Raw genomic sequence first — 13,887 nt, forward strand, 5'->3', positions numbered from 1 at the left:
AGAAAACCAGCTGTTTGATTACTTTAATTTACACAACTTTTGATGAATCAGTGCAACCACGTTTGTGTTGCAACAGCTTAGCAATTATTTCAGTTTAGTTTAAACATATTTAAAACTACAGTCAAAATAAAGAGCAGTTACATTAAACGAGCATAGAAGGATATTTTCAGATAACAACAGAGGAACTGGGATAAAAAATAAGGGAGAGGAAGAATGGACCACTGGTTTAAGCACTACTTTCAGCTGAGAAGAAGCAGATTTCCCTGCTTTACCACAGCAACTTATCCCTGCTTTGTACAAGATGTGTGTGGCTCAGCTATCCATCTGGAAAAAAATTATTTCCATATCATTAGAGGAATATATGAAGCTAAAATATATTGCCATTTATGAGCCACTACAGTATCACCACGATGGAGTGATAAAAGCAAAGAGGAGTGCTGTGCAAGGGGACAGAGAGAAGTAGCTTGAACTGCTGGTGTTAACACCTGTCCAGTGGAAACTGCCTCCATCTGTTTCTCAGAACTGAATTTGACTTAAAAGAATAAAACACACACTTTACAAGGGAACTTTTGTATAGGCAAGTGGGTATTTGCCATGATTTTTATTCCAATTGTAGAAAATTGCTAAGAAGAGTGAAGACAAGGTCTGAATTAAATCCAGTTCTCAGAACAGGAACACTAATAATTTCATTGTAGGAATTGCCTGTAAATTTGGGATTTTGAACATATGGCCTGCAATTATTTCAGATTTTGTTATGGAAAATCCTCAAAATCCACATAAATGTCACAGAGAAGAAATAAGAATCTAATTGTACCTCCAATTTGGGCAACCTGCCCTGGAGATACGGAACGGAGCCTGTGGTGTGGTCTGTTCCCAGAGCTCTGAGCAGCTGGATGGTCCATAAAAATGGAAGGTCCCATCAGGATTCTCTCTTGTACTCTGGTCAGCCTTGGTCTCTGACCTTCACTGAACTCCCCAACACTGCCATCAGAATCCTGCAGAGAACACCAAAATCACAGCACATATAAAAACCCAGTGTAAATCTTCCAAACCCAGGCATTGTTTCCTAATCACATTAACCCTGAAAGCATTTATAAACTTAAGTTTATTCTATTCACAATGGATAAAACAAACAAGCCCTGGAGGTATCATCTGGGTTTGAAATTAAGATCTTCATCTATCAGTACTGGACAGAAAAGAAACACTTGGAGCCAAACATCATTTATTTTGTTAGTGGTATCTCAACGTAATCAGAACCTAAGTTATATTTTTAGCACATGAAGCCTTTGATGTTATAGATTTGGCCATTGTTGACTGCCTGACCTTGAAACACTGGCAGCATCTAAAAGCTATTGACTCTGCACTGCATGTCAGATAAAAGCTTCAATTTTCAAGTAGGTTTGGCAGGCACTAAAAATAGGAATGGTTCCCTGGATCCTGACTTTCAAAGCTGCAGGTTAAACCCAGCTTGCTTCCACGTAGGAAAACAGGTGGAATACACACACAGTATCACTCTAAGGCAAAACAAGGAACATCCAGGAGAGTATTGATTCTCCTCTAAAGGAGAAGGGACACCTGCACACACCTTGCCAGAAGCTTGGGGGAGTTTCATGAGTGCCTTGTGTGGACAGACTGAGTGGTCTGTGACAATGGGAAAGGGAAAAAGCAAATTAGAGCTGCATTTGTAATTGACAGCGCTGATGAGAAAATGTCACTGCAATTACAGGCAGACTTGGGAGTTAACACTGTAGAAAGCTTTTCACCAAGTCCAGCCACTGGAGCTCGTTAGCAAAATAAAGAAAGACAAAGGAACAGCCAAGGAGGTGAGTCAAGTTAGTAATTATTCAGACTAAACTGACCAAGACAGAAGGAAGAAACTGCATATGCATCAGTAGCATCACAAAAAAAGCAAGATCTGCTGTAAGTAAAGGTGTTCAGGAACCACACTGCAGTATTCAGAGTTCATTTCCTTCAAACATTCCTCCAGCTATGTCAGCTACAATGAACACCCAGTCCAAACTGCTATTTTCCAACATAGAAATAACTCAGATGTGTGACAAAAAAATTGTGATGCAGATAATTACATTTCTCTGTGAGTCTGGTTTTTTTCTGCCAACTGAATAGGAATTTTTGAGGTTTTGTTCCAAGATCAGCATCAACAGCATGTGCAAAGTACATGTAAACACTTGCTGAGCTGCTCTTCATAGCTCCCTAAAACACTCCTGTGGCTGTTAAATGCAGTGCATTTGTACTGTTAAACATTCCACCTGTATTGCTGAAGTGACAGAAAATTCCCTGGTACTCCAAGTGACAGGACAAACCTGGGACATGGGGACAGTCACACACACACCTGGAAAACGAGGTACACAGGATGTACAGTTTGTTTATAACAACACTGAGACTTCAGTGTTTTTAAGGAGTTTTACACAAGAACAAAGCCAACTGAAGTGGGATCACTTCCAGCAAGGAATGAAGTGCATGAAGCTGTTCTACAGCCAACAGGAAGGATAAGCTTGGGATATTTTATCTACTTTTGAGTAGGAAAGAATCACTTCAAAACTACTGTACTGGAAAGCAAAGGACTGTAGGTTACCTCCAAGTGGTCTATTCCTTCTTGTACAAAAACAGGTGCTTGATCTAATTTGGCTAAAAGAGTCAGGACAGGATCCCTGTGACAGCCTTTATCCAGTCTCCTCACCACCTGCCCTTCACTTGGAGGATCATAATCCTAGAACAAAGAAACAAAACAAAAAAAATCCACATAATACATGATCCAAAACTGGTTTTTGGTAGGAATTGGAATCATTCTTACTTTAGTTCACAACTAAGCTTTTTTTAACAGTAAGTTTCCACATGGAAAAATTATGTCATGAAAATTCAAGCATTTAAAAATAAGCAAACAGATGACACACTTTTTCCTTTTACCACAGACATGCACAGTCTTTATTTGATACAAAAGACTGCAATACTTAATGAGGAACAAGGTCCTTTAGGCCTCCAAAGATCAGAGATGCAGATAAATCCTCACAAATCCTCATTGCTAGCAACTATCTGGCTGCAGAGCTGCTTTCACCAGCAAGGAATTACCTCCTCAACCAAACAGCCTAGTTTGAGGATGGAGAAATACTGGAAGGAGCTACAATCCAGCCGACAAAGAGAGGGAAGAACATCTCAGCAGGCAAATGTTCTTCTGATGAAGAGAACTTTAATTTAGGTTCATCTGATAGCAGAGTTTTAAGCCCTGAGTTTAAGAGAGGAAGTGTACAGACAGAGGAAGCACCCAAAGATCTTCCAGTTCAGAGCACAGTCTCACAGCTGTGGTGGTTGTTCTGGGGGGGGAGTTCTGTGCAGAGCCAGGAGCTGGACTTGATCATTCTTGTGGGTCCCTTCCAACTCAGGATGTTCTCTGATTCTATGACTTGAATGAAATCATGGATATTAGATGGGAAGCTATGGACAGGTGAGGTGTGCCCATGAATGTGCAGAAATGTGTAGGAAGGACAGGCCAGGAGAAGAGGACTCCTGCTCCAGAACATTAAACTTGCCTTGTGGAGCTTGGAAGGAACCTCTGGAGGTTGTCTAGCCCAACCCAGCTGCTCAAGGCAGCCCTTCTTTCAGTGTCTGGCCATTCCACAGTAAAAACATCTTTTATGTTTAAACCAAATTTCCTGAATTTCCATTTGTCCGCTCCCTCTTGTCTTTCACTGGCTCTGTCTTCCTTCCTTCTTTCCACCACATATTTATACATTGGTAAGATCCCCCCCAGAGCCTTCTCTTCTCCATATCCTCTCCTATAATTTATGTCACAGCCACATCTTACCAAGTGGCTTTACACAACGTCAGAGAAAGAAAGTCCAGGTCTTTGAGGAATACCAAAAGAGAAAGGGAATGGAGAATGCCTTGACTTGGGAGGCTTCCAGAACCACGGACTGACTACAGCAGGCACTGGATAAGAAACTGTACTGATGTTTTAAGCAGCTTTAACTAACTCCAGCCTCAGCTAACCTACTTTAATAATTTAATCACACAAGCAATTAAAAGATGGCTCAAAGCTGTAACATCTCTGAGCATACCAATGTTCTATTCTAAGATGCCTTAAAACTAGAAACAATAAAGAAATGTAAGTGCCTAATAGCTATCTCTCACCTACAGAAGTACATAAATCATCCAACTTTTAAAAAATATAAATTAGTTTGTATAATGTGGTCTCTTTTCCTTTGGTGTTCTGAAAATCTAACACTCTTTGTGAGTGTGCAGTTTAAAAGTATGAATTTAAAAAGTTAGTGAGTGAAAATGTTTAAAGCACATCCAGTTCTGCAGGATGCCCAAGGTGGAATCCACATTATCCCTGCTTTTTTATGAAACAGTTCCTTACCATTTCATTGGCATCTCGGAGAGTACTGGATAAGCTCTCAGTGAGGTTTGGAAGAGACAATCCTCCTTCTGCTAAAGCTGAAAAATATTTTATGTTACAACTATTAAAAAACACGCAAAGTTACATGACAGAAAACTCAAGCCACATTCTCTAATAAGTGCAACACTGTGCTTTTAGTAAATTTGGAAATTCCTACTGCTGGATGTCTATTATAAAGACATATTTTCATATTTCTTTTCATATTTCTTACACTTTGCTTTCAATAACAACTTAGTACCACATGGTACTTCAGCAAGACAAGTCCCAATTATTTTCCAAGTTGATCTCATGACAAAAGAGCAGATTGAATCTTTTCTCTCTAATAAACAGCAGCGTTTTGTTCAGCAACAGGAAAAAGAACAACAAGCTCTTGTCAATCTTTACGAACTGGAAGTTAATGCTTGCAGTTTTATCAGAAAATGTATGAAATGTAATTTAAGAGACTGGAAGGGTTTATAAGAATAAAAAATTAATTCCAAGTCTAATTTCCACAGTTGGTTACCTCCTGCAGGCAGTGGCTGTCCACAGGTGAAGAGCACCTCCCCTTCTGAGAGGGGTCTGTCTGTAGTCTCAGTCTCTGTGGGGGTGAGGCTGCTCTCCTCCGTGGACACCCTGGAGCTGACCGTGGGCACAGGTGATGGGACCTGGAGATTGCAGGGCAGGGGCTCAGAGGGCCTCACTGGCAGCTGCTGAGATAGTAAAAACAAGGCCTCTGGTTCTTCATCATTGGCCACTGACATCTCCCTGCAAGGTCAGAACATCCACTGTGAATACACCAAGACACACTGAACTGTACAGAGCAACCTCTTAATTCACTACTGAAAAGAAATTAAATTTTGAAGTATTTTTTCAAATGCAAAAGCTCAGCATTTTACAGCATAGTTCAAGAGTTAACACGGTTAAGCAATGTTATTTGTGAATTTCTGGCTGTAACTAAAAATTACCATGTGTATTCCCAAGGAGGTAATCCCAAAAAGAAAATGCTGATACCACAATATTTCATTGTCACTGGCAGGTGTAGAGGTACAAGCTCACTAAGTACAGTGTTCAGCAGGGCAATGAACAAGGGCTGACAAATCCTGAGAAAGGCCCCAATTTCATATTTTTCTCTAAAATGCACTTCAAGCAATTAAAAAAAATGAAAATCCAATCCTGGCTTATCTCAAATGCCTCCTGATATACACATTAAGCATTTCTTTCTGTTGACTTTTTGAGCATATATGTAGAAAGAGTATACATATTTCAGGTTTTAAGCAATGACAAAACTGTGCAGCCTGTTGAACTCACACAGCCCTGGGACAGAACAGTTCTTCATTTACAGGACTGGGTTTCTCTTCTTCCAGAGGAAGTTCTGCACCATCCCACGGGTTTGGAGGCTTTGGACTTTCCCTTTTTTCAGCTTGGGAGCCCCATTCTGAGGCAGGAGGGCTTGGTGTGGCTGCTGTGGGAGGTGTGGTGACAGGAGTGACCTCAGGAGTGACAACACGGCCCGTGGCAGCTGCAACCTCAACTCCTGCATGTGGGAAGGCAAATTTCAGATCAGAAAGGAAAGCAGGAAGTAAATCTCAGACAGAGAGAGTCAGTTCTACCAAACACTTCCAGTTTTTGTGATACCTTTTGATAGTTATAAAGACTTGATTAAGAATTGCTTCTTTTAAGTACAGTGTTGGCACCTGAAGAAGTTAGAATAAAACCTCAATTTCTTCCTCAAGGGAGACTGCTCTGCATTTTAAAAACCAAGGTGCTTTACTTGAAGAGTGTACATTTGATTTAATTAACATTAGAAGCACAGGAAGGAGCAAAAAGCTGTTTTTCTGATGTGAGAAATTGTGGAGGGTTTGGGAGGGGTAGAAATCACACAGACCATAGAAATGTGCATTAATTTTGAAAATAGAAATGTTACCAAATAAAAGATGTTTGCTTTCTATATAAATTAGCCCATAAATTTTTGTAGAACATGAGTTTCCACTTGAATTATAGCCTCAAGAATATTTATCCTGAGAGATAACATTTCTTTGAAGAAGAAAATTAAAGGCAGTAGATTAAAGCATATTTGGTACTTCTAAACTTCAATTACTATTTTCAATACCTGTTTCTTTAATTTTTTCATGTTCACGAACATCCCCACTCATTTCTGTAGGACATGGAGATGAATCTGGAGTTTTGACCTGAGGCAATTCTTTTTCTGAAGGTGGTGTTGGTGGTGGTGTGGCCTGGGGTGTTGGCAGTGGAGTAGGCACAGGAGCCTCCTGAGGGGATGAAAAATCATAACCAGAGTTACTATCTCAGTGCAAAATTCCTGCCTTCCCAGTATCCCCAGAGAGCTGAGGAAGAGAGGGAAAGGCAGCTTATCACAGAACAGGAACAGCTGCTGCTTCATGGACCTATCTCCTCTAGGAAGCTGCACCAGGACAAAATAAATTAAAAGCAGTAAATTAGGCATTAAAATAATTAAATTGGGAAATCATTATGTATAGAACAGAACAGGCTATTTCAGTTGGAAGGGACCTACAATCATCATCCAGTCCAACTGCCTGACCAATTCAGGGCTGACCAAAAGCTGAAATTTGTTGTTAAGGGCATTGCCCAGATGCCTCTGAAACATTGACAGGTTTGGGATACCAACCACCTCTCCAGGAAGCCTAATCCCATGTTTAGCCACCCTTTTATTAAAGAAATGCTTTCTAATGTCCAGTCTAAATACGAATTCTATTATTACATGAATTTTAATAAAGCATTTGAGACAATGTTAAGCAAGAAATCATTCCATGACATGGATAAAATTGAGTCAGTATGGTGATTCATGGTACAAAAATTCATCTTAAAACAAGATTACAAACAAAGCTATAACCAAGACAGCAAAGCACTAAAAGAAGCACAAACAGAATTGTGATGTTCCTTAAAAAGATGACAGCAATGAACATAAATCTGACAAGCAAGTATGATGGCTGTTGTTTGGACTGCTATGGAGGAATATGATGGACCTTTGCAGATTTTTTCCAGCCTTGTTCTCTGACATTTCATAAAGAAAACAAGGCAGTGAGGCTATAGGAAGACTTCCAGGCTAGTTTCTGAAGAGCACGTCCTCAGGCTGATGATTTTTATTAAAATATCTCATGGAAAGTGGAACCTGCCAACACATTTGGCAGCTCACACCCAACCGTGTGACATCGTGAACACCAAAGAACTCAGTAACAGCTGAAATTCAGTTCTAGATAGGAAAATTCACAGTGGGAAGGGAGAAGTCAAGAATGCATTAACTACATATTCAAGAATTTCTGCTATAGGCTGAGCACAAATGGAAAAAGAAGAATTAAAAAAACTTTGCTAGCTATCCTTTAACTTGTGCTATCATGCTACGAATGTGAAAAAACTTTAAAAAACCCCATAATTAGCTGCCGGGGATTCCAATAAAGGCAGGAGAGAATCACTACTACAGCACAAAGCATGAAGGAAACCCCATCTTGCAGACCACATTAGTATTAAAAATGTCTATTAGCATTTTACTGTTACCTGTGCTTGAAACCAGTCTAAACTGGAAAACATCAAAGAGCTGCCCAACAGCAAGAGCCAAAAATGCTCCACATATGGATGACTGCTTTATTTAGGCTAATCAAAGGCCAAAGAGGACAAAACTAATCTCTTGAAGTGCACAAATGTATATAGCAAGGAAAACCCAACCATTTCAGCCAGAGAATATTTCAGTTTAAGGTGGTAGAGAAACAAAAGGGCCATCAGTAAATGTGGAATGAACAACAGAAGAGGTTTCTGAGTATCAAAGGACAAGCTGAGAGGAACATCAGGCCCTCCTCAACCTGTAATGGAGTGGAAGAGATGCAGGATGGCTGAGGTGAAGCCCTCAGCAGTGAAACCTTTACTTTTGCCTATAGAATCACCTATTTGTCCCTTGAAGCAGGCAGGAGGAGGTGTTTCAGTCTAACTATACTGCAGAAGAACAGAATGACTGATCCCACTTCCAACAAAGCCTCCCATAGTTGGATTTCTAAGCACAGCAATTTCCACAAGCATCCCAAAGACATTACACAACACCAGATTGCAGCACAGTCATGTTGCTATCAAAATAAGAGCCAGCTGTCATTTGATTATCAAAGAGAACACAGGAAATTATCCTGTATTACAGGAAGCTCTACTAATCAATTAAGCATTTATTCAAAACTACTGAACTCAAAACTCAGAAAGAATTAATAGACATTTTAACAGATATTAAAGAATGGCTGGAAGCCCGTAAGACCAAAAATAATATTGCTGTCAGCTTCCATTTCTTCTAAGATGAGGAAATTAATTTCTTCATATCTCATTTGTTTGCAAGAAAACAGCATAACTATTTTTGGTTGAAAATAACACGAGCTATTTTTCAACAACATGAAATTAAGGACCAAGTCCCTCAGAACTTCAGTGGGAAAGCTTAAATAAAACAGACTCTTACCATCACTATGGTTGTGCTGGGAAGAACACTTGCATCAGGAACTGTTCTCTGAGCCTGATTGTCACCCAGCATGGTTGCAATGGTTTCACTGAGAGCTTCATTTACAAAATGATTTATCATTTCTGAGTCCACAGGGACACCAGCATTGACAAAGAGCTGAAATCCTCCACCACCTGCGACTTCAACTGAAAATGAAGGAACATGAAGCACACAGCCAGGTCTCAATTCCTAAAATCCATGTACTGTACTGCAGCCACTCATTCTCTATAAACTTTTAAACATTCCTTTGCAAAAAGTGATTTTTTTTTAATCTTCCAGATAGACAACAGGAGAGAAACAAATCAGGAGCATAAAAGAAGGCAACAGCAAACGGCAGTAACATCACAGGAGAAAGGCATTTCTCTCCATTGTCACACATTCATAACGGAAGTAAATTTTGACATCTCTATTAACAAAAGAAAGGCAAACAAACATTACAGGCTCAGCAAAATGCCAAATGTGATTTAGATGGCCAATAACAGATGGTGATTTGTACAGTGCTGTTATTCTAAGTCTTCTTTTTCTTTTCTTTTAGATAATTTATTTCAATGGCCTTGTAACACTTGCTCTGCCTCAACATAAATTCAGGTGTGCACTGCTGCTTTTTACAGTTTCACTGGTTCAGCATTATCCACCCTTAGGCTCAGGGAACAGCCACCTACACAGCTTGTTAAAATCAGCCAAAAATTGAGATAATCCATCTGCTGAGAACAATAATTCCTACTTACCAATGTCAGGGGTTACAACTTCACTGTCTTCACCCTCTGAGCTGCTAATGCTGGGCACTCTTTCTTTCTGAGCTGGGCACATCTCACTGATAATTTTTGCCATTATTTCTTGTTCCACCCTGGCAGAATAAAACCCATTTAAGTATCAGCAAACACCAAGACACCTAAAAGCACACAAAAGAGCATTCTTGACATAAAATGCAAGGCAGCTCAAAGGAAAATGGATAAGGGAATGGAGGCAAGAAAAAAGGGAAGGATAATTAGGGAATCATTCCTTCTTCCATATATATTCTTTGCCACTTTGTTAAATTGCAACTCACCAATTTATCAACCTGTTTTCTATAGTTTCTCTCCTTTGAATCAGTTCATCCAAAATATCAGCAGGCTGCTGAGGGGCAGAAGCCACTGGAGGAAACAAAGGACCATTGTATTGTGGCGAGGCAACTTTAAACTGGCCATTAAGCTCCAGAAGAGGCTCAAGGAATTCTGGAATTTCATCCCTCTCCTCTTCCTGATCCTAATAAATAAGTAGTAAATTAAGTTATGGTACATTTCTGGAAGGCAATGTCATTGAGGTAGCTGTCAGGTTTTTTCTTTAAGAAACATTTGTGGATGTATCACAGCACACAAACCACATTCTCCCTCCTTAGTGTGTTGTAATTAATTGACACAACTCTAAGCTTAGCAAATCATAAATCTGTAGAGGTATAAAGCCATAGGAACTGCTCAGTAAAACATGATTTGGCTCATATTTCCTGCCTGTGCTGCACAGGGCAGGGAGCCAGTGGCAATGCTAATACTTGAAAAATTTACTTGTGACCTCTGACAGGTTTCTTTAATGTCACACCAGAAATGTTCCTCCTCTAAACTAAAACCTTTAGGAAACATTCTACAGTTACTTGTTGGTTTAGGGGGTTTTTTGTTTGTTTGGGTTGAGTTTGGTGTTTTGGTTGGTTTTCTTAAAATAAATTAAACTTGTTCTTTAAAGTCTCCCTTCTGAAAAGACAAATTCACAGAAGTTAATGAGCATGTAGTCAATCAAAACTAATAAACTTGCCAGCATTGAAAACTAGACATTAATAGTTTACACATATGTCACACGTGTGTTTACACTTCCATTAACTTCAGCTGCTGAAAAGTTAGAAGGTATTTCTAGGCAATAATTCACACAACCCTCACAGACATCTTGATTTTAATGTTAAAAGTGCTATTTCTAAAAAGTTAGAGAAGAGACTTGATGTGTTAAAATATTTGGTTTTTCCCAAAGACGCCTCCCTCCTTTTCCCCTGCAGAACAAACACAGCACCAAGTCCCAAAAAGCAGCCACTAACCCATCATATTGTAATGTCTCCTGATGAATGAGAACCTGCAACCTCCACTTGTAATATTAAAACCAAATGTCTCTAATAGTAATATGATTCTCTAAGAAGAAAATTTGGCATGCCAGAAAGAGATGAAGAGCTGAGCCCTGAATCTGCAGTGAGAAATATGTGATGGTGCATAAAGCTCACTTGCTCATATTTACTAAGATTAATCTCCAGCACAGTGAAAGGAGGAAAAAAAGTCTTCTTTTCCCTTATATAAATTAAACTTACTTTTAACCCATAAAATAAGAAGACCCCATGCCACATATTATCTATGAAAAAAAGAACAAATCACTGAAAAGACAAAGAACAGAGAATGGGGAAAAAAAGATTGTAACATTTTCCTGTCTCCTTCCCCACCCCAGCCTTAACATTTTTCCTATCTTAATACATTTTAAAACTGCCAAGTCAGAAAGGTCCCTGATGGGTATTACACAAAGAACTATTGGGTCTTTCTGGATCTTTAAATAGTGATAATCTTCAAAGAAGGGAGAAGACCAGAATATGTATATTTGGGTGACAAACAAAGATTTTTAAACCATTCTAGGCATAGAAATGAACAGTGAAGTTAAACTCAAAAGGCCCTGGGTGCCTTGCAAGCTGATCAGCAGTTCATGCTGTTGGGATATGTGTATTCAGAACAATAATTCATTCTGACAGCAAATGTAAAGATGTCTTTGTCCAGCATTTCATTATGCATTTTCTTCTGCCTGCGTTACTCCATAAATTTTCTTTGATGTTGCCTATTTAATACCTCTGAAAGCATGCAAAATACAAACATCTGGATTAAATAAAGCAAGTACATACAATACATCTTACATATATTTAGTAACTCTGACAAACTTTTGCAGTTCTACTGCATTTCTAAAATATTTCATATTTTATAGTGCACAAATCCATAATAATGCACAAAATTATATTCATTTGGGGGTGATATATCTCTGCTGAAATAAAAAAAAATGTAATAGTCAGTATTTAATTATACAGATTGAACTTGAACATATATCAACTTGTAGACCAATCTCGAATAATCTGCACTCAATTCTTCATTTTGCTTCCCTGGAGACTGTTGAAAATATCTATCACAAGCCCCAATCAAAATATGGCATAAATTAGAAAGACTTTCAGATATGATTGGAATATTAATCTCTGTACTTTATTATAAAGTATCAAGCCAAAATTCTATTTCCCAAATTACATTCAGATAATTAAAAAAAGTTTGAAATGATTAGATGGTATAGATTAGTTTTGTTCCATTACCAAACATGTACATGCAGAGTCTTTTATTAAAGCCTCCTGAAACTTAAGCCATGGATTTCCTCTTGATGGATTTCTAAAGCAATTCTCAAGAGCAAGGTCAGGCTGCATTGCAGGTGTCACCTGTGAGCTTTTGTCTAAAGAGTGAAGTGTAAAAATATCAATGGCCTGACCAAGAGCATCAATGGGAAACGAGGGTTGAGGAAAATACATTTACTCTGAGCTCTGCAGGTTCCGTATTTTGTTGTGGCATTCAAATTGGAAGCAAAAATTCTGAGAAAAAGCCCCTACCTTGCAATTAGGGTATGTTCAGAGAGAGCAAAAAGTGCATTTAATCTTAAATCCCAGGAAGTTTGCTAAAGGAACTGCAGGATGTGGCTGCTTGTAAGAATTTGAGAGCAGACTCAATAAATCTGAGAGTCAGTTGTGGGTTTAATGTGAGCTAAGCAAGTTTCTCACTCTGAAATAATCACAGAATGGTTTGGGTGGGAAAGGACCTCAAACACCATTGTGTTCCAAACCCCTGCCATGGGCAGGGACACTTCCACCAGACCAGGTTGCCCCAAGCCCTGTCCAACCTGGTCTGGAACACTGCCAGGGAAAAAACCCAAAAACCAGGAAAAGGTAACAAAACTAAACAAAAAAAGAGAAAGCTGTCTCACACAAATACTTATCCTACTCAGTTCTAACAGAATTAAGCTTTTATAATAAAAGGGGAGTGGGGGGAAGACAACAAAAGCTATTTTTTTGTATAGCATTTTATGCACACACTTTCACGAATCTGAAGACTCTTCTATAACAATAACTTTGCTTTCTTTTGATGTCTTAAATACCCCTGCCACTCCAGAGACTGATTTTATGCTTCCCCATTGTGTTTGCCTTGCACATTTTTAAGAACATTGTCTGTGTGGTCATAGGCCAAACATATGTTTCACTTGGAATGTTTTTCGTATTGTGGTTAAAATATATCCCATTGCCAAAACTAAGAGATAAAAGCAATCCAGGAAGAAAAATGGAAAAAGAAAAGATTAATAACTATTATTCACATAATGAAAATTTAACATTGCAGCATTTTTTGATAGTCCCTAAAATGGTTTCTTTAAAGCTTCTTTCTTGTGCTAACAGAAGAACAATGTCCACAGAGATTTAACTCCTCCCCTCCAGTAACATAAGGCAATTTTGAAACTATAAATGAATAAAGCATTTGCACACTTTTGATACACAAATCACCAAATTAGGGCTGTTTTAACTAACTGATAATGTTAAATAATTAACTCATTTTGAAAATACATCTACTTGGAAGCTCTAGGATTAATATTTCATGTACACTCTTATCCTGGGATCAGGAAGACACAGAAGAGGTAAAAAATATAAATTTTTGGGTAAATTTTGATTACACACAGTAAGTTTTGTTCAGTAAAGTGACATACAGGCTTGGTTCACCAAGCCTGAGTGTTTCTCAGGATCCTGCAGACAAGAGGTCAGCTAACCAAAGAAAGGATTTGCTACCCGAAAAAAATTAAACTGTGAAAGAGAATCTCAAATAAACCTGTGTTACCATAAACCAGCACTGTCAAGAATTTCTTCTTAAGATCTAATTCTAATCCTGCCCTCTGTCAGGCTGAAGCCATTCCCCCT

The 13,887-nt window shown here is 38.7% G+C and overlaps 1 protein-coding gene across 3 annotated transcripts in view; it reads right to left on the bottom strand.

Annotated features, from left to right (window-relative positions):
- The window catches only part of KIAA0586 (KIAA0586 ortholog), a 68,245-nt gene that overhangs the window by 31,747 nt on the left and 22,611 nt on the right, over positions 1 to 13,887 (bottom strand). For all 3 annotated transcript variants that reach the window (XM_042048102.1, XM_042048100.1, XM_042048101.1), the window contains exons 20-28: positions 9,949 to 10,145; positions 9,629 to 9,747; positions 8,862 to 9,046; positions 6,504 to 6,663; positions 5,702 to 5,927; positions 4,917 to 5,158; positions 4,376 to 4,452; positions 2,594 to 2,728; positions 815 to 995 (exon numbers count right to left, since the gene is read on the bottom strand). In XM_042048102.1, coding sequence (XP_041904036.1) covers positions 815 to 995; positions 2,594 to 2,728; positions 4,376 to 4,452; positions 4,917 to 5,158; positions 5,702 to 5,927; positions 6,504 to 6,663; positions 8,862 to 9,046; positions 9,629 to 9,747; positions 9,949 to 10,145 — 1,522 coding nt within the window. The remainder of the gene's footprint in view (positions 1 to 814; positions 996 to 2,593; positions 2,729 to 4,375; positions 4,453 to 4,916; positions 5,159 to 5,701; positions 5,928 to 6,503; positions 6,664 to 8,861; positions 9,047 to 9,628; positions 9,748 to 9,948; positions 10,146 to 13,887) is intronic.

The sequence above is a fragment of the Corvus kubaryi genome, unplaced genomic scaffold (assembly GCF_017639235.1).
Source record: "Corvus kubaryi isolate FWS band 111438036 unplaced genomic scaffold, C.kubaryi_AGA036_p1.0 66, whole genome shotgun sequence".
Lineage (NCBI taxonomy): Eukaryota > Metazoa > Chordata > Aves > Passeriformes > Corvidae > Corvus > Corvus kubaryi.